The sequence below is a fragment of the Athene noctua genome, chromosome 9 (genome assembly GCF_965140245.1).
Source record: "Athene noctua chromosome 9, bAthNoc1.hap1.1, whole genome shotgun sequence".
NCBI lineage: Eukaryota > Metazoa > Chordata > Aves > Strigiformes > Strigidae > Athene > Athene noctua.
This window is the reverse complement of record NC_134045.1, coordinates 4,900,033-4,927,633: the sequence shown is the minus strand read 5'-3', so window position 1 is coordinate 4,927,633 and position 27,601 is coordinate 4,900,033. Positions and strand designations below refer to the sequence as shown.

At 49.1% G+C, this 27,601-nt stretch overlaps 2 protein-coding genes, 1 long non-coding RNA gene and 2 other non-coding genes across 5 annotated transcripts; 2 read left to right on the top strand and 3 right to left on the bottom strand.

Annotated features, from left to right (window-relative positions):
• Positions 1-2,770: 2,770 nt before the first annotated feature.
• TRNAL-CAG (transfer RNA leucine (anticodon CAG)) lies at positions 2,771-2,853 on the top strand. Its single transcript has one exon. It is a non-coding gene; the product is annotated as a tRNA-Leu (tRNA).
• Positions 2,854-3,007: 154 nt separating this feature from the next.
• TRNAL-CAG (transfer RNA leucine (anticodon CAG)) lies at positions 3,008-3,090 on the bottom strand. Its single transcript has one exon. It is a non-coding gene; the product is annotated as a tRNA-Leu (tRNA).
• A 1,748-nt stretch (positions 3,091-4,838) lies between these two features.
• PLLP (plasmolipin) lies at positions 4,839-9,575 on the top strand. Its single transcript, XM_074913245.1, has 4 exons — positions 4,839-5,167; positions 7,630-7,803; positions 8,235-8,354; positions 8,433-9,575. Exons 1-4 carry the CDS (start codon positions 5,045-5,047, stop codon positions 8,544-8,546), a joined length of 531 nt encoding a protein of 176 aa, XP_074769346.1. The 5' UTR covers positions 4,839-5,044; the 3' UTR covers positions 8,547-9,575.
• A 2,979-nt stretch (positions 9,576-12,554) lies between these two features.
• ARL2BP (ARF like GTPase 2 binding protein) lies at positions 12,555-21,388 on the bottom strand. Its single transcript, XM_074913206.1, has 7 exons — positions 21,270-21,388; positions 20,252-20,372; positions 18,129-18,190; positions 16,009-16,115; positions 15,219-15,304; positions 13,948-14,044; positions 12,555-12,845 (listed from the first exon to the last, which is right to left on the bottom strand). The coding sequence occupies exons 2-7, from the start codon at positions 20,287-20,289 to the stop codon at positions 12,768-12,770; spliced, it is 468 nt and encodes a 155-aa protein (XP_074769307.1). The 5' UTR covers positions 20,290-20,372; positions 21,270-21,388; the 3' UTR covers positions 12,555-12,767.
• A 621-nt stretch (positions 21,389-22,009) lies between these two features.
• On the bottom strand, positions 22,010-27,196 carry LOC141963894 (uncharacterized). Its single transcript, XR_012634234.1, has 3 exons — positions 27,090-27,196; positions 26,082-26,202; positions 22,010-24,730 (listed from the first exon to the last, which is right to left on the bottom strand). It is a non-coding gene; the product is annotated as an uncharacterized LOC141963894 (long non-coding RNA).
• Positions 27,197-27,601: the final 405 nt, after the last annotated feature.

The window sequence follows — 27,601 nt, the reverse complement described above, 5'->3', positions numbered from 1 at the left end:
GGGTTTCAGCTGCAGCTGCTCTCGGTGGGACGTGCAACCTTGCAACACCTTCCTGTCCCAGCACGCTCCGGTCCCGTGCACCAGATGTCCTGGCATGTTCTTCAGTCCCCAGGCAGGCCTCACTTCTCCTGAATATGTAATACCACGTTTTGTATAAAACCAATATTAAATATACTCCTGAAAAGCAGGAGGAGCTGCCAAGAGGTGCCGAGAGGTTTTTCTGTAGACAAATCCAAGCGTTAACCTCTTTGCAACTGACCCTCCTAGTGAAGAGACATCCTCCATCACACTCTCTGAGGGACAGTGATGGCTATTTCTGGTCCCTTTTTAAATATATAAATAAGCGGGTATCCAGTGTGAATGGTTCCAGTGTTTCCTCTCCTCACGCTTCCTGAGGCACTACGATGGCGGCCCCGCCTGGGATGCTGACTCACACTTCCCACTATTGTGTGGTCTGGGCCCTGGCCCATGCTAGTTCCCCTCTGGCCCCCAACTCTTGTCACTAGACAGGGCCGGGGCCAGTGCCCTTTCCCACCCCAACAGGACTTCCCCGGGGTGTTTCTGTTGAGAGGTAGAAGTGGACATAGTGATTCGTGGAAAAGACTCTACAACTTGAATAGAGTTACACAGCAGGTAAGTTTACTCCGGCACCGGGGTGCAAGGGGATTTCTCCACAAAGCTTGCACCCCAACAGCACATTTTACCAAAAACTTGCAGAGTGTGGATATCCATATTCACTGGATTACATAACACACCTATCCATATGCATGAGTGAGGCTGGGTTAGCTCTAGAGGCTGGTGTCAGCAGTTGATGTTCTCTTTGCACCGGCCCATTGCCTCCTGGGGGGCGTCTCTGGGGCCTTTGGGAGGAAGGCTCGTAGTCTTTCTCACCTTGTTTTTTCCTGGAGCACGCTCAGATTCCTTTGGCCAATTTCTTGAATAACAAGAGTGTTTTTCAGCCAGTTTACTCCTTCTATCTTATCTAGGAGAACCAACAGAACTTCTACCATCCCTGTGTGGCTATCTTTACGCATTACCAAGACTCCAACTAGTTAGAGCACACCTGTTCGCCAAGGACAAAACCATAATATTTTGCTGAACATTGTAGTTCTTGGTAGATTTTCACAGTGAACTGCTTTGTTTTATGAACACAGTAGTCCTTGGTAAAATTCCACAGAACAGTCTGGGCAAGTAGGATTCTTAGCAATATTTAAAAATACTATAAGTAATACTATAACTTGCTATAAGTAAGTAAATAAGTTTCTAAGCAGTTTTCTGTAAGTAAATAAGTCTCAAAACCAGTAATCATTTCTCTGTATCAGTGGCAGGTGAGCTCACCCTCCTGATTTAGCCGCTGCGCTGTTTCCCTTGGGCACAGCCGTGGTGGTGGTGTCTGAGAAGCGGATTCATCGCCGGTCTGCAGTAGGTCAATAATCACACACTCAGGAGAGACACTGAGACATTGCTTATTTATTTTAGGGTTGTGCAAGCCTAGGTGCTTGGTGGTTTCCCACAAATCAAGCCACACCAGCGGGATTTTTTGCACTGTATTTATACACAAAGCTTGCAGAGATTGTTGTTCTCCAAGTTCATCCTCTCTTTGATTATTTGTTTAATATTCCTTAGGGAATGCAATAAATGTAAGCAAATGTAAAGCTCCTATTTCTGTGTCTTTTGAGAATATCCAGAGTTGTGAGGCTCTAAACTCCTTGTCCTCATTATTGCTGCTATGTCTTGTTACAGTGGTTTTGAGACCACTGCTTGGGGAGCAAGGACTGGAGTCCAGCTGGGTGAGGTGCGCGCACCTCCCATACCCTGAGCTTCTCTCCAGTGCCTTGAGATGGTTTGTTTAAGGCAAAGGTGCGAGAAGTGGTTTTATTGCCATGTCACAGATGTGTGGATGGACGGGACATGAGGAAAAAATTGTTCCCAGACAGAGTGGTCAGAGAGTGGAGTAGGCTGCCCAGGGAGGGGGTGGAGTCCCCATCCCTGGGTGTGTTTAAGGGCCGTTTGGGTGAGCTGTGGGGGATGTGGGGTAGGGGAGAACTTTGTAGAGTCGGGCTGAGGGTTGGACGCGATGATCCCGAGGGGCTTTTCCAACCTGAATGATTCTGGGATTCTATAACACCAAGAGAAAGTCATGACAATCAGAAGAAACTCTTCCAGCGTGGGCCCTGGGCTGGCAGCCTGTGAACCTTGCAGTGGGTGAGCTGTTTAAGGACTTCGCTAAGACAGCAGAGGAAACAAACCACCTCCTGTGTCTGAGCACTACAAGCCCCTTTTTACATTTAATATGTAAATTACAACAGTTAATTTACAATTACAATACAATTATAATACCGCTGACTATACTTCTGCTGTGCATGCTCAGGTGTGGGGTCTGCACCTGGGCAAGGGCTGTTTTGAGCACTAGGCGTGATTTTTAGTATTAGACCGAGGGTGGTTCAGCGGCGAACCCACAGACCGTGGGTCTGCTTGCCACGCTGGCGCTGCACCCTCTTCGGGCTCTAAACGGCCCTTGGCTACCAGCTTGTCCTGCTGGCTCGGGTGGCCTTCGGCTTTGACAAAGAGCATCTTTCTCCACCTAAGCATGATGTTGCTGCACTGCTCTAACAGTTCGACCCCAGGAGCGGCTTCTCTCGCGCGGGGCCCGTGAGCCGGCGGGGCAGTGCGGCGGGTTTATGCCTCCGCGCAGCCCTTTGCCCGCCGAGGCGCGGAGCGGGGCGCGGGCGCAGCCCGTAGCGCGGGGCGCGCAGAGCCGCGCAGCGCTGTCAGGATGGCCGAGCGGTCTAAGGCGCTGCGTTCAGGTCGCAGTCTCCCCTGGAGGCGTGGGTTCGAATCCCACTTCTGACAACCCCCAACTTTTTTTTGCGCTACGGCCGACTCGTGCCGCTAATTAGAATTAACCCGTTAATGGCTTTTCGCTCGCCGCGCCCCGGGGCGGTGCTGTGGGAGCTCTTAATAAACCAGCACCGCCGCCTCCAGGCGGTGAGCGCAAAAGAAGAGCTGTCAGAAGTGGGATTCGAACCCACGCCTCCAGGGGAGACTGCGACCTGAACGCAGCGCCTTAGACCGCTCGGCCATCCTGACCCGCCGCGGCACCGCCCGCCGCCGCCTTCCTGTGTCGCGGGGCCGGGGGCGCCGCCGGGCTGGGGACACGACCGGGGACACTGCCCGGGGACACCGACCGGGGACACCGACCGGAGACACCGCCGGGTGACACCGACCGGGGACACTGCCCGGGGGCACCGACCGGGACACCGCCGGGGACACCGACCGGGGACACCGACCGGGACACTGCCCGGGACACCGACCGGGGACACTGCCCGGGGACACCACCCGGGGACACCGACCGGGGGCACCGACCGGGGACACCACCCGGGGACACCGACCGGGGGCACCGGCCGTGGCGGCCACGGCCCCGCCGAGAGGGCCCGGGGGAGGCGGGTGACACCCCCGGCTGCGGGCCGCTCAGCCTGGCCCCCACCCCGGGAAGGTGCTGGAACCCCCGGGAACGGTCCGCGGGCAGCCAGCGCGGCAGCGACCGGCCTGAGGGACTGCTGCGCTCAGGTCGCTTCTCCGTTGGTGTAAAAGTCTCCAGCTGAATGGATTATGGATTTCTCCGGGGAGATGAGAAATTATTTAAAATTTTTAAAATTAAAAAAAAAACAAACAAACAAACAAAAAAAAGCGGCTGAAGGAACTGGGGGGAGGGGGGGGGGGAGTACTCTGGAGAAGAGGAGGCTGAGGGGAGACCTCCTGGCCCTCTACAGCTCCCTGACAGGAGGGTGCAGAGAGGGGGGATGAGTCTCTTGAGCCAAGGACCCAGCGCCAGGACAAGAGGGAATGGCCTCAAGCTGCCCAGGGCAGGGTCAGGCTGGCTCTGAGGAAGGATTTCTGTGCAGAAGGGGCTGTTGGGCGTTGGAATGGGCTGCCCAGGGCAGGGGGGGAGTCCCCGGGATCCCTGGAGGGGTTGAAGAGTCGGGCTGAGCCAGCGCTGAGGGATCTGGGGGAGTTGGGAACGGTCAGGGTGAGGTTCATGGTTGGACTGGAGGAGCTTCGAGGGCTTTTCCAACTGAGGTGATTCTGCGATTCTGTAATTCTGTGAAATCATGGGCCTGGCAGACAGGGGAAGAGCAGCAGATATTGTCTGTTCAGACTTCTGAGGGGCCTTGGACACCACCCCCCATAAAATCCTCCTAGACAAACTGTTGGTGTCCAGGCACAAGGTCTAGCTGGAGGCCAGTTGCTAGCAGTGTACCCCAGGGCTCAGTACTGGGTCAAATCCTGTTTAACATCTTCATTAATGATCTAGATGATGGGGCTGGGCCCACCCTCGGCAGGTCCGCAGATGGCACCGAAGTGGGAGGGGTGAGCGATACTCCAGGGCGTTGTCCTGCCAACCAGGGGGACATGGACAGGCTGGAGGAAGGAGCTGGCAGGAACCTCCTGGAGTTGAGGGTGGTGAAACACTGGCACAGGCTGCCCGGAGAGGGGATAGATGCTCCATCCCTGGAAACATTCAAAGTCAGGTTGGACAGGGCTCTGAGCAACCTGACCGAGTTGAAGATGTCCCTGCCCATTGCAGGAGGGTTGGACTAAATGACCTTCAGAGGTCTCCTCCAACTTGAACCATTCGACGCTTCTATGGTTCAACAAAGAGATGTGCAACGAGGAACGACCCCGAGCACCGGGGGCCACAAAAACTCCGCCGGGGAGCCGGCGGGCACGGAGCTGGGCGTGAGCTGCCCCCCCGAGCCGCGTCCCGGGCTGCCCCGGGCAGAGCGCGGCGGGAGGGGGACGAGGGCGGGGGTGCTGCCGCTGCTGGGGCCGCCCCTGGGCTGCCGGCTCCGGGGCCGGGGTGCCCGGTGCGTACCGGGGAGCGCAGCGCTCAGCCCGGCGCCCCCCTCCGGCGCGGGGCCGGGGAGGACCCACCCGCGACGCCCCGGGGAGGCGGCGGGGCCGGCCCCGCGCTCCGCCCGGGGAGGGGCAGGAGGCGGCCCGGGGCCTCGCCAGGGCCGGTGCCGGTGCCGGTGCCCGGGGCATGGCGGGGCTGCCCGGCGCCGCGCGGACCCGGAGCGGCTCCCCGGACCCCGCCGCCGCCCTGCCCGCCCTGGACGGCGCCTTCCTCTGCTCGCCACTCGGCGGGCTGATGGTAGCCCAAGCCGTGAGTACCGGGGAGAGGGCACCGGGAGGGGGGCTCGGCTTCTCGGCCTTTGCCGGTCGTAACTCGGCTCGACGCCTGGCAGCTCCCAGCACCGGGCAGGGGCTGCCTCGCATGGGCACGAGCCAGCGGGTCGGGGGGGCTGGATGGAGCACGGTGACCACCGAGGTGTGTTGGGGTTGCCCGCGGGGCTCTTGCGCTCCCTGGGCGCTCCCGGGGTTCTCCCCAGCAGTCGGGCTTCGGCGGCCGCTCTCAGAGAAGCCCAAGGGTCTTTGTGCCGTCAAACCGAGCAGCGGCATCCCGTCTCCACGGCTTCAGCATCGGAGGGGACCGCAGAATAAACTCCTGCTGCTGCTCCCTCCTGGTGCCCGGGACCTTGGGTGCGATGTGTGCACGTAGAGGTGGGAGTTCAGCCACGGACGGGGCCGCGTGTGACCTGCCCCGCTCCAGTGGGAGCCTGTTGGCTCGTCTCCTCTCCCTGGCACAGCACTGCGGGGGCAGCAGCAGAATGTGCCCCGAGCAGCCGCTGTGGAACAGCTGACATGGATCTGGCTCCCCGCTCCAGATTTTGACCCCTGGGCATGGCTGAGCCCGTTGTGACACAGGAACAAACGCTCAGGGAAGGATGTGGCCAGGGGGTGTCTTAGAGAAGCATCGGGAAAGAGGGATGGAACCAAGATCAGCAGAAGGGATCTTCAACCCCACACCTGGAGCCCCCTCTCCAGCCCATTGCTGGGGCCGTACCATTAAACACGCTCACCTGGCTCCCACAGAGACTTGCTGCTCCCCACACCTCTCTCCTATGGGCTTTTCTCCCCCCAGCAGCCAGAGCAGGGCAGCTCGCACATGCTGCCTCCCACTCCAAGAACACAGAGACTTCTTCCTATACATACTTCTCCCCCATGCATATTTTGTGATCACGAGTGTTAGAAATCGATGTGACAGACAAGGAGGCATTGTCGGGGCAGCCAGGCACCAGGGTGTTGTATTCGGGCAGGACAAAGGCTGTTGTGTTTCTTCCATGACAATAAGCAGTGCAGGCTGACGCAGGGGCAGAGAGGCTTTCCAAAGAGCCCTTCTCCTACCCACCAGTGGGACACAACTCCGCCGATTCCCTGCCAAAGCGGAGATGAGCACAGGAGCCGGGTGGTGCTGATTCCTTCACCTGGCTCTGCTCAAAGAGATCCCAACCCCAGCCGGGAACCAGAATAAATCATGGTTGTGTCTGGGGCATGTTCACACCCCAGCCTTGCTGTGGGCATCTCCCCAGGATGTTTGGTCATGCTGGGAAGCGCGAAGGGTGCAGGGCTGGAGCCTCCTTGCTCTCCAGGCTCCCTACTTTGCTCTGGTCCAGCTGGGAGGTGATGGATAGTGAAGCAGAGCCCACCAGCACCCTGCTGGAGCCCCGGCTCCCTGTCCCCATGCACAGGCTGTGGTTGAGGCTGCAGAACAAACAGGGCAATTCACAGAAAGTGCCATTTGCTTTGCTTTTCCAGGCCCCAGCACTATGTGCTGGTGTCTCACCCTCTGCTTGCCCCGTCATGGGTTGGGGACTTTCCAAATAAAAAATCACCCACAAACCTGCTGCTTCCAGAGAGTTCCCCAGGGGGCGGATGGGGGAGAAGGCAGCTGCTTCCTGGCCCCATCATTGTGAGTGAAGCAGGGCAGCATCTCCTCCAGAGTCCAAAGATCAGGGGTGGACACAGCACAGGGAGGAGAAAGAAAAAAAAAAAAAAAGAATGAAATGCCACCTGTGCTGGGCTCTTCCCTCCCTGCCTGGCAGGGAACCAAGCTTAGAGACCTGCTGCCCTGCGGGCTCTGCTGGGGGCTGCAGGGAGGGGAGGAAACAGCTCTGCCCTGGCTTTGCTTGTTTCTCCTTGAGCAGATCCAGAAAGAGACTCACGTACTGGGATCTCTTTGTGGATCACTGCAGGCACACTGCGACCACTATGCAGTTAAGCCTGCTGAAGGGTGAAAGGTGAGCCCGTGAAGCTGTGTATACAGGAGGTATAAACCAGACCTAACCAAACAGTGGAGAGAGGCTAAGAAGCTGCACCTGGGGGAGATCAAGGCTGAGCTGGGGCCTCAGGAGCCCCCACACATCCAGCTCTCATCCAGCCCATGAGATGTCCCTACCCCTGAGCAGACTGTCCCTACCTGTGTAGACTGTCCCTGGGCATGGTTGAGAAGGAACTTTTGGTGATGAGGATGCCCAGGTTTCCCCACTCTGCCTTGCAGGACATCCCTGTACCAGCTCCTGTAGCTGTACAGGGTGGACAAGCCCATCCCTGAGCAAGGAGGGTCCTGGGTGTGCTCCCTGTCCTGGGCTCTTGCATGTCCCTGCTTTGCTGGAGCCAGGCTGACCCAACTGCTGTAGGTGCTGGTGAGTTCAGGCTTGTGGGCGATGCTCTGCTTTCCACCTCCAGGAACCACCACCCAAATGCTTTCTCCATTTCACCCCACAGGTGCTTGGCTTACTGGTGTGGGCTCTCATTGCTGACACAACGTACCACCTCCACGCAGCATACAGCTGGGTGATGTTCGTGTCCATCTTCCTCTGGATAGTAACAGTCCTTTTCTTCATGACTTACCTCCTGCAGCTTCAACTAAAGTTCTATGTGATCCCCTGGCCCCTTGTGGTACGTAGCCGGGAGTGAGCAAGGGGGGGTCCCAAGTGGGAAACGTCCTGTGGAGATGCTCAGGACCAGGGCTTCAGGCTCTTCTCGGCTGATGGCACAAAGTCCCCTGCACTTTGCACAATGACATTCGTTCTGCCCCTCAATTGCTTAGAAAATTTTCAGAACAGGGAGCCCCGTATCAATCCAGAAAGTTACAGCCACCATGTCACTGGTGCAGTCATGGTGTCAACCTGAACCCTCACAGCAACCTGGGGTGCATTTAATGAGGTGTTCACCTGAGGTGCGTTCCCAGCATGAGGGGCTGGACCCTTTTCCTCTGGTTCTCCTGGGGAAGAGGGAGGAACGTGAAACTGAGCTTTTTGCTCATCCCTCATCCCAGTGCGCATGATGTCTAAGCCCAGACCTCATGACCTCCTCTTTCTCTTTCCCAGCTGATGATCTTCAACGCTGCAGCAACTATCCTGTATGTCACTGCCTTCGTGACGTGTGCGGCCGCCGTGCAGCCTACGTCCTGGCGGCAGTGGGATTACAACCGCAGAGCCGCGGCGTCCGTAAGTAGCGGCGGGCAGGTGAGGGCTGAGGGCTGGGGCAGCTGCCGCGCTCACGCCCGGGGTGTGCTCCTCTTCCAGTTCTTTGCCTGCGTTACCATGATCGCCTACGGGGCGAGCACCTTCTTCAGCTTCCGCGCCTGGAAAGGGCTCGGCAGCAACGCGGCCACCAGCCAAGTGACTGACCACATGTAAGGAGCAGACGGCAGAGCCCAGCCACAGGCTACCCTGGGTCAGCTCATGCCAGGCTCGGTGGCTCAGAGCCTCGCGTGCCACCAGGTCTCGTTCTTGGACCACCCTGTGCTGGCAGCCATGGTCAGTACTGGGTTGCATGGACACTGCTCTGTGGTCCCTGATGATGCTTCCAGCTGATGCACCCACAGCACAAACCCGCCAGCGCCGTCACTGACTGGAGGACATGGACTCACTAGAGGCTGAAGCTCCTACTTGTCCTTGGGGTTCATCCAGATCCTTGCTGGAGCAGCTCCACTGAGAGGGCTCAGCCAAATCAGCATGCTCCGCTACTAAAATCCACTAAACCAAGCCCAGGTTCCTGTCTGGTCATTCACAGCTACAGTGTAAGTAATTGCAATTAACATGATACATAAACAGTGGTATAGCTGGAGGATGTAGGCTAAGCAAAGTAAAAAGGCTAAACCCTTCTTGTATTGATTTCTGAAAACATGAAGTACAAATTTTATGCTTCAAATAAAAATCTTCCTAAATTCAGCACTGCAGTCTGTCAATAAAAAATTTGTCTTGGTAGAAGGTTGTACATGGAGTGAAGAGCAAGAGCTGGCACCGTCAGAGGCGGCTGCCCCTTCCCACTGCCTGTGGACACTACAGCCTGGCCCTGGGGCGGGGGCAGCAAGTGCCCAGGGCTCACCTGGCTTGGCTCTGCCCACACACACCCCCATCCATCCCTGAGCACACACAGAGCTGCGCTCCAGACTGCGAGAACACCAACGCCCTGCCAAGGCTTTGACGCGCTCCCTCCCCCAGGCTCAGCACCAGACACACCGGCAAGGCCTGTTAGCTACAGGTGGTCTTCAAAAATCAAAACTCAGTCTGCAGATGTTCTGGGAACACACAGAGGGGCAGCGCCCAAGAGAACACAGAGCCGTGCTGCCCCCCCACAACACAGGCGACAAATTCACCTTTGATTTCTTGGGGACACGGACTGGCGTTTGTCAGAACTAGAAGCAAAGCCCAGCCAGACACAGCAACTTTTCCCTCCACACCCTCCTTGCACAAGCTAATAAAAAGAGATGAAACACATTCGACTTATTTCCGGGTATTTCTGCAGAGGGAAGCTGGTGCACAGGGAGCCAAAACTTACTGCATGCTCTGCACGGGTAAAGTTTTAGCAGCTCGTCTACAGAGGCTCAGTAAATTTAATGGAAGGTTTGAACTGAAAAGAACTGGACTAACAGCCCCTGGCCAATTTGCCTTTATTTGGTTTTCAGTGAGGTCAAGTTTCCACAACTATGAATGTGTATCTAAAAATGAGTAAAAAAATTAGCCTCCTCATGCATTGTTATTGCAATGTTAAAACTCTTCAAACATGAAGTCAGACTTGCACACAGTCCACTGTATAAAGAAATTAACCTCTTTAAAAAGCCCCTCTGCCCGGTGCAAAATGCATCAAACCAGGGACAAATGACAGGAGTGTCACAGAGGGATGAGTTGTTCTGGGAACAGCAGCCCACAGAAAACACAGAAGAGAGTGGCACAGGGCAAGAAAGGTATTGCAGGAAACACCGAGATAAAATTCCCCATCAGAGCCACCATTCATGGCCAGCTGTGCCTTGATGGCTCTGAAAATCCAAGAGACCTTGCTTAAAATACAACAGAACTCCCTTCAGAAAATAACTGCCTGAGGTATTTATTTACACTGCCATTAGTTTAAGTAATTAATTGAAGCCATTGTAATAGGAAAAGAATGAAAACTTTTGGCAGTAAAAATAATGACAAGAATATTTTTAGCTTTAGTTGCAAGTAATTGTTTTAGCTCAACCATCAAATACTAAAATATGTCAACAGGATCCTTTTAAAATTTGATAAAATCTGTTCCTGATGTTGAAGTCAACATTATACAAAGAGGTAAGGACTTAACTGAAGAACTCCAGTTCATACACTGACAGCAGAAAAACAGGTAGATTTAAGCCTTGTATTTCTCTGATGTTAACCTCAGGATTTACACGGCAGGGGACCTGCATCGAGTTTGTATTAAAAACAAAACCCTTTTTTTTTTTTTTTTTTTTTTTTTCCTGGGAATAAGCATCTCAGAGCACTGTCTCTGCTCACTACCTGCCCATGCACACCTGAGCACCGACTTCTGTGCTCATGGGAACAGCTGGTTTTTACAGCATAAGTGGTAGGCAGACCTGTAAAAACCTGTATTGTGGTGAGGCAACCCCAGCTGATGGAGCTTCACTGCTGCCAGCAGAATCAGGAACGTGCATTTCAAACCATGGTATTGCACCGTAGCAATTTCAGGGATGTACTCACACTGCCTTAGCAGGTTACCGTGGCTGAAAAGGGAATCAAACTGAGCTTGCGTCATCTTCACTGAAAAAAAAAAGCCTACAAAACCACTTTTGATCAAAACACACCCAGAGGGATTTCTAAAAAGTTGTGTTGGTTTGGGTTTTGTTTGGTTGGGGTTTTCTTTTGTTATTAAAGCTTTCAGGCTTTCATTATTCAAACTCAAGAAATATAAATTATTGAAGGAGGTAAAAAAAGTCTGAAGGGGTATTTTTTTTTTCTGAAGGGTAGTGTGTGTGTCTATATCTGGTTGTGTATACTTATGAACATTTCAACATACCAGAACAATTCCAGACAAAAAAATGCAGAGCAATAAGCACACCACAACAGAAACCTAATGAGATCCATTACTGCAGCACTCATAAACTTGGTATACAGAGCCAGAAGACTAGGACACTACACTTAGCATTGCTGGCCAGGCTTTGAAAAGCATTACGGTCTGTTCACAAACCTGTTTATCATATTTTGTAATGCAAGTGTGGCTTATTTTTGCCTGCATGGCTGAGAGTCTTCACTAATATTCAAAAACTATTTCAGTTGAAGAACAAAATCCCAGTACTGTTGAAATTACTGTCAGATGTCAATACGAACAAGATTTCATCTCGTTTGTTCTTGTAAGACTTTTCTTGTCCACAAACAAAAGTTTGTCACAGCCTGGCCATAATTTTGCTCTGTCTAGGCCAGGTTCTCATCAGGTGACAGCCCCTCAGCAACTCCTTCACTGCTGCTGAGGGGCATCTCCCCTGCTGCATCAACCTGCTGTGGGACAGGGCGGAGGGTTCTGCTCACCACCCTGTGTTTCTGACTACTCTTAGGCTTTTAAAGATGCACTCACATTGCCTGAGCACACCATTAAGCAGCAGATGAACGTGCCTGAACAGTGTAATAACAGGGGGTCCCTACAGCTCCACATGCAGTTTAATTCCAACCACCACCAGAGGTGCACCTGCGGTTTTGCAGCAGGCTAATGGCTGCAATTCCACCAGCAAGACACTCACCTATTCTTCAACAGATGCTGAAAAATGCCTTGCTGCACTGATGTTGCCAGCAGTTTAACAGTAAACACATGCCTTTCCATTACCATGTTATTTAGAGCAGTAAATAACATGGGAGTAAACATGTCTGTGCCCAACCAGCTTGTGTTACAAGAACTAATGCAGCTGTGCCGCTGACAAAAAGAAAGAAATTGCGTACACAGGCCAGATTTTGGTTTATCGTGGTTATTTTTCCCAGTGTAGCTGGGGCTCGAACAAAAGTGATTTGGAGAACTTTGCATAATAAGGATGAGAATTATAAAAGCCAGGTAGCAATCAGATTTACACAAAACCAAATCAACTGTCAGAGATAAGAGACAGTCTTATGCTAGAACATCTAAATATGAAAACATATTCTTCCATTAGAAAGCTGTAGCAATTAAGATAATATTAAAATATTTTTTAAAACCCCCAAACAACAAAACATTGACAGGGAAGAACTCAGAGGTTATGTATCCAAGAGCTGGAGGGACATACTCATTTTATGCTGCCATCTTGATTCTGAAAAGTGCTACATTTGGGGGAGATGGTGAAGATGCCACCCAAATAACACACACAGAGGCCTATTTATCGTCCGCTCAGTGTGCTCGGCCTCTCAGAACACGCAACAGTTAGGCTGGTGTACAAACATTGTATTTATTAACAACAATTACTCTGGTAGAGGTGGTCACTGAACGCCAACCAGAATTCACAAACAGATGTTTTTAGGGTCAGGCCTCTGAAGGTAAGAGTCTGGAGGGTGAACGAGTTTACATCATGGATTCCCATGACCCTCAGTGTTTTAATGCACAGTGCAGCAGCACTCATCTGGAGAAGTAGTGCATAATAAATTCTTCTAGGAGGATACTGATGATTTCTTTAACGAAGTCACAACTAACTCACTGCTTGAATCCAGACTTCGACCTTCTTTTTCCTAGAGACATGGAAGAAAAAGAAATCTGTGACTCAATGCTGTTTTGGAATAAGCAGCTTGGAAGATGAAACAGGCAACACATATTCTGTTTGTTGCATCAAATCAATATAAAATTACATGTTACCCGAGCATCTACAACTGAATGCGAACCCAAATGTCAAGAAGAGATTGTGCAGGAAGCCCTGCAGTAAGATTGCTGTCGCTCTGCCAGCGGCACGTCCAGGGCAGGGCAGAGCCTTGCTTACATCTGGTGAAGAACGCCCGGGCAGCAGGCTCAGCCCGTGCCCAGGGAACTAGTGAAACCCAGCTTCTGCAGGCTGCCTCTCAGGAGAGCCCCAGGGGCAACCTCCAACTGAAACTACTCCTGCTGCTGAGACACAGGCTGTCTCTTTCTCCTCAGCCTGCCCCCATTTTCACAGAATTTAAAGCGGTGGGGGGAGGCAGCAGAGGGCATGACTCTGATAACAACTTTGACTCTTTTGCTCCTTTGTCAAATGTGACTGGACAGACACTGGGCAGTATTTACATATATTTCATTTACTTAGGAAAAAGCTCATCCAAAAATGTTTGTTTCTCTAGCTTGGACAGAGAGGAGGAGAAATACAAATGCAGTATGTTTAAAAAAAGCTAATTTTGTATTGGCTAGAAAAAAAAAAATAAACAAAGGTCAAGGTAGGAAGGGATCTCTGGAGGTCAGCTGGTCCAAAACACGTCCAGATGGCTTCTGAGTATCTCCACAGACAGAGACTTCACAACGTCTCTGGGCAACCTGTGCCAGTGCTTGGTCACCCACACAACGAAAAAGTGTTTCCTTACGTTCAGTTGGAAATCAACATCCAAAGATGCAGAAAGCGTGTGTTGCTGAAGAACATGCCAGCTTCATTCATGTTTTCTAGAAATTACTAAATGTGCATTTTGAGTTTAAATAACCACTCAGTCAAGTTATTTTCCTTTTGAAGTTATTTTTCCGTTTGACCCTGGTACAGCCTTTGAATAAATACTGCTACCTTCGGCAGTAACACTACCTTTGGTACTCTCAGGCAAAGCTACACAAACCCAGCAGCCATTATGCCAATGAAAATCAACAATCTGACATACTTACAGCTTTGTAATCCAAGAACATTTCTTTGAAAGCCAGAAAGTCAGTAAATGTGAGAAGCATATCAAATATATCACCTGTCATTTCATCCTTGTGCTGTCTATAAGAGAAGTTGGGGAATTAGAAAATTGTGTGGGAAATAAATTCATTATTTTAAAATGGTATGAGATCAAAAAGGACACCAGGACAAGTAGAATATCAGAATTTAAACAAGAATGTTATTACAGGTCTACCATAAAGCAAAACTTTAGCTAAATATTACATTTCAGTATTTCTAATCCAAATACATTAATATATTTCTCTAAATCCAAGAGCTAAGATTATCATCTGTCCTTGAAAACCGGAGAAACTGACCTGTAAGTTCACAGCAGTAACACTCAACTAGCATTTATCTATTTATTTATCATGAGCACTGAAACAGCTAGACAGTCCCTTGGAAGGTGAGGTAAGTTGGGGAGAAGCACTGAATGCTCATACACATCCCTTGAGAGCGAGGGACTGTACTGATGAAAACACTTTGGAAGAAAGACTGCTCCCATATCAGCATATTTCAACAAGACTTCAACAGTCAAGAGTTGGGGTTTTCTTTGGTTTGTTTTATCAAAAGGAGTTTTCCTTAAACAGTCTATCTTCTAAGCATGGTACGTGATTCATAGTAATTTCCCAATGTCTTATTAAAAAAAAAAAAAAGAAATTGATTCAAATATTCTAAGATTCAGTTCCCAATTACACTTGATGTTCTTATTCAAGGGGAAAACCAGTGATCTTTCAAAAGGGATATCTTTAAGAAGTTGGTTAAGCTCAAGTGACCAAATGCTGAAGCTTAAGACAAACCAAACTCTTCTCTGGATGCTTTGTACAAGGATTGCAATAAAGGCATTTCATGACGACTCTTGAAAGGCTACCAGGCTATTTCAGTGTCCAACACAGAGCCTAAAAGAGGATAAATGAGACATAACCTTCTAAGGGTCTAGCTTCAAAGTGACGGTGATTATGAAAATGCTCTAGTGGTCTCATTCTGATTTCTCTTCCCATCCCTTAAAACCCAATCTATTTCAGCATGACAGTTCAAAAATAGAGTTAGCAGGACATGATGAAGGCAAGAAAAGTGGTCAGTCAATGGGTGCATGGACACCTTTTCCTTTTCTTTTTAATTAAAGAGGAATGTCTTTCTAAAGGAGAAACTGTCAATCCTAAGCTTTAATCTAGATAAAAAGAATTAACTGAGAGGCACATAAGCCACCCCTCAGCCAAAAGTAAAAGCAGAGACTTACTGCAATGACATTGTGAAAGCAGCCATATTAAAACCAGGAATCCGATCAAGCAATTTTTCTTCAACGTATTTCTCTACTAAAGAGATCTGAAAAAAATCCAAACAAACCACCCCTGTAACATCGTAACAAATTCCAGAGGCAGATTTCAATACAGCACATCTTCCTCACACTGACACCGTACTGACACGTTGTATTGTCCTCACTGGCAAAACTACTGCAGATTCCTTAGCTGGGCGTTCAATTATTCACACCACTGCTGAGGCACAGAGATGAACATTTTTGCTGGGAATATTGGTGAGAACAAACAGACTATTTGTATCTAGTAAAAAATTATTTTTCACTCATTTAATGGTACTGACTAGTAGATAGGTATAGTTTCATAATTATGCTTTGCATGAAGAATGTAATTTGAAGTATCTAATGAAACAATACAACTGGAAAAGAACAAACTTCGTTACACACACATTAAACACATTACTTACTACAGCAATAGGCTGAATTTCTATACAAGAGAGGTATGCAACTTCCAAGTCATCTATAGAAATTTTCAGGCGAGACAAAGAAAGGAACATATAGCTCCAGAAAACATCTTTCTTGCTCACAGATCATGACTGCTTCATAAAGGGACAGCAAGTAGTATGTTTACATGAGTAGTATGTTTACAAGTAGTATGTTGGCTCTACTCCACATAAACCCAGTATTTTATAAAGGGGGGAGTACAGGACCTGACACAGGCCTTAATAAAAATAAAAAAGCAATACACATAAAAAATAGGAAAAAAATATCTTACATATTCATTAAAAATAGAAGTATAGACAAGCTTGTTTTCTTCTGAGTCATCAAACTCCTGGTAGTGCTTCTCCATAAAAGTCCTCCGTATTAACTGGAAATCATCATCTGGACACAACAAAAACGCATCATACAGTTACGAGTTTAGTCATTCTTTTTGTAACACAAAACCCACATTCACTAGTCCTCTGCTCCCTGCTTGTAACCACAGAGCCCTGTACACGTGCAGCGTCAGTCAGACCAGTACTGCAGCTGCTGCTGAGCTATGAAGACAGAGGCTGCTGGTGGAGGGCAGCTACTTCAGTTAGGGGAGGTGAATCAACAGCGCAGCAGCACACCAGTCTGCTTTTGGCAGCAGCTGTGTATTCAGCATGGAATGGGGTGAACACATCTACCTATCAAGGTCTGCAATTACTTCTTGCAAGTTTTGTTTACATTTAGTAATAGCAAAAAAGTTCTCCTGCTTTATGCGTTATTAATGTTATTTATTCTGAACCCCTTTTTGTTCAGGCTCTTGAGTCAGCAAAACAACTGTATTTTTTTATAAAGTGAATATCTCCTCCCTACAAGAATTCAAAATACTTTTTTCCCCTTGAATTAAAAAATATTAATGAAATTCCCATATTCATTTTCAATTGCTGAAGAATTTTCTTCCAGTTGTGTCAGGAAAAAAGAATAAAAATGAACATGGTAGGTCACCATCAAATTCAACAGAACGGGTGTGAAGTTTACTTATCACAGTGTTAAAATACATCACTCTCGGCTTTCTAAACCCCACCACATTCAAAATTAGCTTTGTTACCACTTCTCCAGGCAACAGGCTGCAGAATCTACATCTCTCTGGGAAGGATGTGATCACCTCCCCTGTGAGGACAGGCTGGGAGAGTTGGGGAGGGTTCATCCTGGAGAAGAGAAGGCTCCGGGGAGACCTTAGAGTGGCCTCCCAGTACAGAAAGGGGCTACAGGAAAGCTACAGAGGGACTCTATCAGGAATAGGATGAAGAGTAACGGCTTTAAACTGGAAGAGGGAAGATTTAGATTAGATATAAGGAAGAAGTTCTTCCCTGTGAGAGGGGTGAGACACTGGCACAGGTTGCCCAGAGCAGCTGTGGCTGCCCCTTCCCTGGAAGGGTTCAAGGCCAGGCTGGACGGGGCTTTGGGCAACCTGGGCTGGCGGAAGGTGTCCCTGCCTATGGCAGGGGGGTGGGACTGGATGATATTTAGGATCCCTTCCAACCCAAACCAGTCTATGATTCTATGATGAAAAGATTCTATGCTGTTCATATGAAGCAGCTGATGGCTTATGATGAATCCCGTCTTGGCACCTTGTAAACTACCTCCCTACACACACTGACTTCTCAGTTACAATTATGGTTCTGAGAATTCAGCACCTTTTACTGCCTAAGATCGCACGATGAGACTGGCTCCATTCAACATTCCTGCCATGAACAGGTCCTGCCACATTACAGTTGTACAAATACATGCAAGTTACATGCAACAAAACCCACTCAGGATAGTCTCAAAAAGTGCAAAGTGGCAAGCCGTGATGACATCTCCAGTCATGTCCAGACATCTCCAATGCTGCTGCAGAAACAGGAGAAATAAACTGTTCTCCGTGTTCAGCTGAGACAGGATAAGGAACTACATGCTTACAGTGCAGCACGGGCACTCTATACTACAGATTACAAAAGGCTGCCTGCAGCAGCAGCAGCCGCAGCCAGGCACTACAGTAAATTGCCTGAACAAACCATGGCAGCTTCTGAGAGGAGAGGTTAGGAGAGGTTTAGGTGTGGCTGGGGAAAGGAGGGCTACCTCTCAGTCTCTTCCATAAAAATCCCAGAAAGCTTTGACTTCTATGTGAGATTTACAAGTATCTTTACTCTTTATTTGAGCAGCAGTGTATTGCAGTGGTGCAGAGAATAATTTTCTGCAAACAGCTCACAAAAGACTTCTGTGTACAGTTTTATTATGCTACCAGGTTAGGGGTCATGGGAACAAAGGAAGAAAAGCTTCCATAAAGCAGGCAAGGGTTATTTGAGCTCTGTATGTCTGCTAACAGAAAAGCAGTGTGTAGTATGTGTAGCACCCATTTTGTTGTCTATAACTACTTGCAGAGCTTACTCATGATGATATCCTCCAGACACCCAACAACTGCATCAAACTCTGCATCAGAAGGGGAGGAGCTGAAAGCAAAGACAGACAGTACAGCATAAATATATATTTCAATCACAGCAGAAATAAAAGTTAAAATTAAAAAGTGTTAACAAAAGTCTAAGCACAAATAAACCCAGTAATTACAAGATAAGTGAATAATTTCCTAGTTTCAACCTACAAAATAATCCACGTCAGTGATAAGACTGCTTCATGGGGATTCTCATCAGGCCTCGAGCATATTTCCCCCCAGTAAGGTGCCTAATTTAAAAAAAAATATGTAGTTTTACAGGCATTACTGTGAAGGTAATTCCAGTCCTGGTGCAGAAGGATGTAAAGGGTGTAATTAGAACATCAAATTAAGCCTTTTCCGATCCAGAAATCCCAGCTGCTACCACAAGCTTTCCTTCTGCTCTCTTCTTGTGTGTCTACATGGTGATTGCAGAACTCTAGACACTGGAGAACACTTTGAAACACTTGGTCTTTACACAATATTATATAACTGAAGAAACTTAAATATTTTTCTTATGCAAGAAACATCCCTGCATGCTACATTTGGCATAATCTCCTAAAGTCATTTCATCATGAGCAAATATTAAACACTATTATGGATCTGAAGTCACCCAAGGAGGAAACCTTTGGTACCACCATTTCAGTGCTCTGGATCCCTTGCTAAATCAATCATTGTGCAGCTTGTTCAGAGACCTTAAATAATCCACAGGATCTCCTTGGCCTTGGCATTCAGAGTTCATCTTTAGTGGGGATGGTGAAGACTTCCTGTATTCTCCAAAAGATGAAAGACAGGCTTTTCTCTCACATAAGGGAAACAAGCGTCATAGGACATTTTCGTCTTCAAGAATAAGTTAGCTTTGATTGGTGAAAGCACCATTTAAATTAAGTTAAAATTGAATGTCTCTCTACTTTTCTTTCAAATTTCTCTCTAGTAACCAGAGCAGAACACTCTTTCAGACTAAGTTTTAAAAAAAACTCATTAAAGTTATTTTGCTACTGAATAATAGTCCAGTGAAAATAATCCAACAACAGTTTAACTAGAATGAGCCACAGGGCTCATTCTGACTAGGAAAAATGAAAATATATTTGATTTAAAAGGCATTCGTTCACCAAGTGATGTTCTAGCAACATTTCTGATCTGTTAAGCCTTGGGAGATGAGGAAAGCCAAGGCAAGGGATGGGAAAAGCGTATTCTTCCACCAGAGGGCACGACACCACCAGGCCAGGAGCCTGGCCTTATATATCCCGAGCACCGCGCTTCGGACCTCGGGCATAGGGCTCCTCGCTTTCAGTTCACATGCAAAGACAAGAGATTTTGATATGGATAATTCCCACCCTTCTTTTTCCTCCTCCAAAACAGCGCTACAGCAACATAAAATTTAAAGTATTAATTTAAACCACAGTTTAAGCTTGGGAGACAAATAACGGAATTTTAACTGTTCCAAAATAGCAGTGATTCCATCTCTCTCTATCCAACACACCTGAAGAAACACACACTGCAAATCCTGTGGTTTAAGCTTTTGTCACCTCATCATGTCTAGTCTCGGCCAGCACAACCTGTGCTGCTGAAGAAGTCCAGGCACATGGCCATTTGTGGCACACGTCTCCTGCCACAAGCTTTATGCCACAACTATGCCAGACGAACGTTGAGTAAAGTAGTGTTTTAGCCTCTAGGGGTGTAAAATCTGGTTGAGGCTATCTGTAAAGGCCTCACATGTCTAGAATGAGCACATTCAAACACAGAGGAATAGTCTCTTCTTAGAATTTGCGATTTAAGAAAAGATACGCTCTTGAAAAGAATAAATTTTTAATTTAAATTGAACACACACGGAGAAAAATTTTCAGCCTTACAGTGCTTATTTTGATCACTCAGTCAGGGCTACCTGGTGCTACGCTCATTGCAGTTATATTTAGTTTAACTTCACCTTTCTCGTGGAGCTTTGCATTCTGCACCCTTGTTCTCTTAAGAGGCAGAATCTGCTGATCAGTGTAGTCTAAATTCATTTGTGTAATTGTATTCCTATCAAAATATTTTAACTAATAGCTTACTGAAAATCTGACACAGAACACAGCATACTCACACGGCTACACTGAAATTTTCTTCATCAGAAGTCTCCATTCTTACTGCATAAGCCGACTGGAGAACAGGCAATCTGCTGTACCACTGCTGTTAGGGGTTATTTTTTCTTTGCAGACAAAGCACTGAGGAATAACATGTCACTTGGCATTAATACAAATTCAATTATTAAATTGACATGCAATTCTCAAATCGGGGGAGAATCTTTAATTTTTAAACAAAGGAATTTCAAAATCATGCTCTTCCAAAGTTGCTGCTACTTCTTTTCCCTAATAACTCAAATTCTCTGGGAACTTTCTCCACCTATTCAGGCAACAGGCTCGAAACTGCACACACCTGCAGTTAGTCTCTGTAAAGGAGTTTTAGGTGACCTGTATATCTTTTCTCCCGAAGCATCTATGACTATGATAAAGATAAAAGAAAACGATGCCAGGTAAGATGAAAAAGTCCCAGAGAGCTTCCAGGCTAGGCTTTGGATAGTGATCCCATGCATCGGGCCAGGGGCTCTGGCCAGTGCTGGGCTGGGTCCTGGCCAGGCCCTTGGCTGGGAGCAGCTGCTGACCCATCACACCGGAGGGGGCACGCAGCACCCCATGGCCACTGAAGGCGGGCCAGCTGGCTTCTGGGTGCGTGCTGGGGACACCCTGCTCCCGCCACCCTTGCTGGGCTGCACCCCACGCCCGCCTTCAGAGCAGCTGCCGAGGGTGGGAGCCAGCTCTGTGGCATCACCTCATAACCCAGGCAGAGGGATGAGCGTGACCCTCACCTTCCCCTTCTCAGTCCTGGCTCACGGGGAGAGCGAAGCCCCCAGCCCTGTCCCTTCCCAGGGGTACCCAGGCACGCGGCGCGCCTCACCTCCCCCTCCTCAAAGGGACCCGCGCCACCATCTTACCGCTCCAGAAGGCATCCAGGTGACCCGCCCCCGTCCGCCCCCGTCCGCCCCCCCTTCCCGAGGAACACAGGCGTCAACTACCCCCCGCCTCGGAGGGCGTCCCAGGGTCCCGGCCCTGCCCCGCACCTACCGCCGGTTGCAGCAGCCAACGGCTACCCGCCTTCCCCGCGGCCCTTCCCCGCGGCCCTTCCCCGCGGCCCTTCCCCGCGGCCCTTCCCCGCGGCCCTTCCCCGCGGCCCTTCCCCGCGGCCCTTCCCCGCGGCCCGGCCGTCTCCTGGGAGGCGTTTCCTTCCGCCCCGCCCGCGGCCAATGGGAGAGCGAAGCCGGCCACGGTGGTCCCGCCCGCGGCCAATGGGAGAGCGAAGCCGGCCCCGGTGGTCCCGCCCGCAGCTCGAAGGCCCAATGAGGGCGCGCGGGCGGCGCCGGGCGGGAAGGTGGTGCCCGCCGCCGGGGAGGGCCATAAAGCCCAGCGGGGCGCCGGGCGTCTTGGAGAGAGCTTAGTGTCTGGGCGTCGCAAAGCTGCCCCAGGAAGAAAATAAAAACAAAGCATAGATAACAACGTGCACGCAGCCCTCCCCACCCCACTTAAAGTGGGTTTTCCCCTCACAAAGCGGGGCCCCGAGGGGTGGAAGAGCGCCCACCGAGCCGGGGCCTCAGGCGCACAAGCTCACGGAACCCGACGGCATTTGTGTCGCCTCGGCAGGAGCCTCTTGCTCAAACGTTTCACACAAACGCAGGCGCCCGCCTGGTGCCGGACCTGCCCTTCTGCCTCAGAGCCGACGGTTTGTTCAAGGGAGGGCTCCTGCTTCCATAGGCTGCCTCCATCACCAAAACAAAGTGAAAAGAATTAAAGAACAGCAAATAGCCTTGAAGACGTTTTTATTGTTGAATGGACAACTTCGCTACAATTCACTTCCCCTTCTGAGAGCCTACAGAGCCACTGCCTCACCTGCCCAGCGCCTTTGGGGCACATGGGGACCGAGGGGGGCACTGCACCAGGCATGGAGGATCAAGCTTCACAAAGATCAATCCACGCCCATCGTGGATGGCAACAGAAAGCCAGTTGAATTGTAGTGTCTTTCCCCTCGTGAAATGAACGGGACATTTCTCTGCAACACAGCTCCCTCCTCTGGTGCTGTTTGGCTTCCTCTGCCCAGCACCAGTTGCATGGAAGACTGCCTGGGGCAAAATTTTCCAAAGCATTCACATCTTTTCAACTAAGAACACAGGCACTTCGGCCCGTGTCCACAAAGGCAGCAAAGCTCTTGGGGCACCTCCATTTCAAGGGGACACCAGACACTTCAAAGTCTTTGTGGGCCTGGGCCTTAAGAGCTTAATCTCATACAGCAGTTGATACAAGTCAGGAGTCCTAGGCACTTCTGAAAATTTTGCCTCAGTTAATCCTGGCCCGGAAAACCAAAGCCCTGAAGCTACTAGAATCTATTAAGGCAGAGTTCAAAATGGTTCTGTCCTACCTCTTCCCTAAAGTATGGTTTGTATCTTTGTACCTTAGGGATAAAAACCTATCATCGCATTTGGAAGCATTTAAAACCTCATTTCAAGTGATTTTAAGATCCTTATGGCAGTGATGGTGTTCACATGTTCGCTCATTCAGCACCGAGCAGGAAGGGACTCAGCCCCAACTGGCAACGTGGATTACAGCAAAACATGGTAAAGGACAGTCAGGGAAGAAATGAGATCCCTGTGGCACAAATTTGCCAGTCTGACTTTAATCAAAACAGGCGTTCAAGGTGGAAGAGAATCCAAATTTCAGCAAAAAGACTAACTAGCACTCTGCTTCTGTATTCAGTCTATATTTGGAAAAGAAGTCAACAAGAAAATGGACAGAACTTTCCTAATTCACACATTCTACTCCAGAGGTTCAATGGAAACACACTTCCTCTTTTTCTTTTTTAAGTATCTCTGGATGAAATTCAGCACCCTTGAGTTAGCAAAGGCAGAAGGTGAAAGGAGTTGTTAGAGCACTTGATTCTGGGACCTGTGTGCAGAGCTCTCAGCTCCTGTTCAGGTCAGTAGGAAGCAAGAGTACTCAGCAGGAAGCAGCTCTGCTTTGTTAATACTTGATAGTACAATAAAGATAATAAAAGATTTTAAAAATAAGACACACCACAGCATGAAAATTAACAACAGCCCCCCGCTGTTGAATCACGGCCAGGAAGTGAGACGGTTTTAGTTTAAGTTGTGTGTGAATTAGTGAAGTTCTATATAGCCAGGTAATTAAGAAAAGCAACCTCTACAAGTCTTGGAAGAGACTGAGTCATATCCCCAGTTGGTGCAAAATAAGCATAACTCCACCCATTTTTGTGCTACTTCACTGATACCAGCTGTGAACCCTGATTCCTTGTAGAAACCTAGTAAAACAGTCAAAAGGTGCCTGCTGAAATGCCTCCTTAATATACAAAGATCACAAATGTGTTATTAAAGTGGAGCAGAGATTCCCACTCTATGATCCCTACCACAAATATGAAGTGTGGCCCCAAACCTGCTCAGAGCAGGACTGACACATGGCAAGCAAGGTGCATTTTTAAAGAGTTACAGAATAAGACTGAACTTGTTATCCAAATAACACTTTTTTTTTTTAAATAAACTGGCCCAAAATTCTCCTCCAACATTTTAAGACAGCTCAATATTTCCAAAGTGAATATAACTTTCAAAAACAACACCGATTTAAAAAGATGTTCAATGATACCTTAAAAAATACCCAGAATATCAAATTAATTCCAGTCCAGCGTTATAATTAGTTAAGAATACCTCCTGAAAATTATATCCTCACAAAAAAATGTGGGTACTGAAGTTAAAAGCATCAGAAACATTATGTACTTGAAAATACCACCGATCTTTTAACATTTAAAAACAAATCAGAACATTCTTTGGAATCACCAAGTTATTAAAACATGTGAGTTTCTCTACAGTCTCCACACTGTCTTTTCAAACCAGTCTGTGTACAGGTTAAGTCTCTGAGCAGTTTAATATCCACTGTCGGAAAATAGAGTCTCTGACCAGCAGGAGGCTACATTAAACAGGAAAACATTGGCATTCTCTTTTTAGTACTGACTTCTGCCAAAAATAGACTTTCGAGCACAAGACAGACAGCCCTGTTGTAGGAGATACTTCTTTTCTCTTCTTTTCTAAAATGCATTGTATGTGTACTTCCAGTGCAAATTTTTTCAGCACTTGCGACAGGCGAGAAGGGGGAGGAAGAGAGACACTCTCCTATGGTCTTGCTTGGAGGAACCAACAGCCATAGCACACTGACCTACCAGCTCTCCTTAACTGTTGACACCGGTCCCCACCGCTGGGAACTTGAAATAGCTTATTAAAGATTTCATTTTTAAAATAAACAGATTACAGTTTAGCATGAAATCTGGCCGTGGCTACGGTTCTATGTGCATAAGGATTGGTTAGAGATGCTTTCCCCTTTCAGTACTGGTTGGAGTCATTAAAAACAAGTCTGTAGTATTTCTCCACATGTGTCATGAAATGTGAGAGATCTGTCTGACTCGGGTTTGTATTTCCTGTCGACACAAAGGGCAGGTCTCCAGCTGCAAGGCACCCTCCATGCACAGGTCACTGAAGGAGAAGAAAAATCAGTTAAAGCCTGCATTTACAGTATGAAAAACTGATCTGAGTACTAAGCAGTCTAGTTAACCTGCTAGGAACACAGTCAGGATAAGTTCTTCTGTGTGGAGATTAGGAATTGCAAGTCAGGTGTTGTGGATCCAGATGCTTAGAGAAGAGCTCCTGCTGCTCAGCATCCTAGATGTTAGACTGCTAGGGCAGTTGGTCAGGATTATACGTGCACGCGTTTGTTAATCTTAACATTTCTCTACTCTGGAGAACTGCGGTCCCGGTGCCCTGCATGAAGCTGTCCCCACTTCTTGCTAGGGTACATCTCATCTCTTCGCAGCATCCAGACAGAAGACCCATGGCAAGACCACTTCCACGACTGCTCTAAAAACACTAAGAACTGGATTTAACTAGATTAAACTCCTAGTAGGCTGCTTAAATGCAGGAAAGTGCTATTATGGTATTACTCATACTGCTGTCCCATTTTTAAGCTTTTAGAGGAATTTGTGACTTGAGACAATCCATTTGTCGAACATTTAGTGGGCATAGGGCTCCTCGCTTTCAGTTCACATGCAAAGACAAGAGATTTTGATATGGATAATTCCCACCCTTCTTTTTCCTCCTCCAAAACAGCGCTACAGCAACATAAAATTTAAAGTATTAATTTAAACCACAGTTTAAGCTTGGGAGACAAATAACGGAATTTTAACTGTTCCAAAATAGCAGTGATTCCATCTCTCTCTATCCAACACACCTGAAGAAACACACACTGCAAATCCTGTGGTTTAAGCTTTTGTCACCTCATCATGTCTAGTCTCGGCCAGCACAACCTGTGCTGCTGAAGAAGTCCAGGCACATGGCCATTTGTGGCACACGTCTCCTGCCACAAGCTTTATGCCACAACTATGCCAGACGAACGTTGAGTAAAGTAGTGTTTTAGCCTCTAGGGGTGTAAAATCTGGTTGAGGCTATCTGTAAAGGCCTCACATGTCTAGAATGAGCACATTCAAACACAGAGGAATAGTCTCTTCTTAGAATTTGCGATTTAAGAAAAGATACGCTCTTGAAAAGAATAAATTTTTAATTTAAATTGAACACACACGGAGAAAAATTTTCAGCCTTACAGTGCTTATTTTGATCACTCAGTCAGGGCTACCTGGTGCTACGCTCATTGCAGTTATATTTAGTTTAACTTCACCTTTCTCGTGGAGCTTTGCATTCTGCACCCTTGTTCTCTTAAGAGGCAGAATCTGCTGATCAGTGTAGTCTAAATTCATTTGTGTAATTGTATTCCTATCAAAATATTTTAACTAATAGCTTACTGAAAATCTGACACAGAACACAGCATACTCACACGGCTACACTGAAATTTTCTTCATCAGAAGTCTCCATTCTTACTGCATAAGCCGACTGGAGAACAGGCAATCTGCTGTACCACTGCTGTTAGGGGTTATTTTTTCTTTGCAGACAAAGCACTGAGGAATAACATGTCACTTGGCATTAATACAAATTCAATTATTAAATTGACATGCAATTCTCAAATCGGGGGAGAATCTTTAATTTTTAAACAAAGGAATTTCAAAATCATGCTCTTCCAAAGTTGCTGCTACTTCTTTTCCCTAATAACTCAAATTCTCTGGGAACTTTCTCCACCTATTCAGACAACAGGCTCGAAACTGCACACACCTGCAGTTAGTCTCTGTAAAGGAGTTTTAGGTGACCTGTATATCTTTTCTCCCGAAGCATCTATGACTATGATAAAGATAAAAGAAAACGATGCCAGGTAAGATGAAAAAGTCCCAGAGAGCTTCCAGGCTAGGCTTTGGATAGTGATCCCATGCATCGGGCCAGGGGCTCTGGCCAGTGCTGGGCTGGGTCCTGGCCAGGCCCTTGGCTGGGAGCAGCTGCTGACCCATCACACCGGAGGGGGCACGCAGCACCCCATGGCCACTGAAGGCGGGCCAGCTGGCTTCTGGGTGCGTGCTGGGGACACCCTGCTCCCGCCACCCTTGCTGGGCTGCACCCCACGCCCGCCTTCAGAGCAGCTGCCGAGGGTGGGAGCCAGCTCTGTGGCATCACCTCATAACCCAGGCAGAGGGATGAGCGTGACCCCCACCTTCCCCTTCTCAGTCCTGGCTCACGGGGAGAGCGAAGCCCCCAGCCCTGTCCCTTCCCAGGGGTACCCAGGCACGCGGCGCGCCTCACCTCCCCCTCCTCAAAGGGACCCGCGCCACCATCTTACCGCTCCAGAAGGCATCCAGGTGACCCGCCCCCGTCCGCCCCCCCTTCCCGAGGAACACAGGCGTCAACTACCCCCCGCCTCGGAGGGCGTCCCAGGGTCCCGGCCCTGCCCCGCACCTACCGCCGGTTGCAGCAGCCAACGGCTACCCGCCTTCCCCGCGGCCCTTCCCCGCGGCCCTTCCCCGCGGCCCTTCCCCGCGGCCCTTCCCCGCGGCCCGGCCGTCTCCTGGGAGGCGTTTCCTTCCGCCCCGCCCGCGGCCAATGGGAGAGCGAAGCCGGCCCCGGTGGTCCCGCCCGCAGCTCGAAGGCCCAATGAGGGCGCGCGGGCGGCGCCGGGCGGGAAGGTGGTGCCCGCCGCCGGGGAGGGCCATAAAGCCCAGCGGGGCGCCGGGCGTCTTGGAGAGAGCTTAGTGTCTGGGCGTCGCAAAGCTGCCCCAGGAAGAAAATAAAAACAAAGCATAGATAACAACGTGCACGCAGCCCTCCCCACCCCACTTAAAGTGGGTTTTCCCCTCACAAAGCGGGGCCCCGAGGGGTGGAAGAGCGCCCACCGAGCCGGGGCCTCAGGCGCACAAGCTCACGGAACCCGACGGCATTTGTGTCGCCTCGGCAGGAGCCTCTTGCTCAAACGTT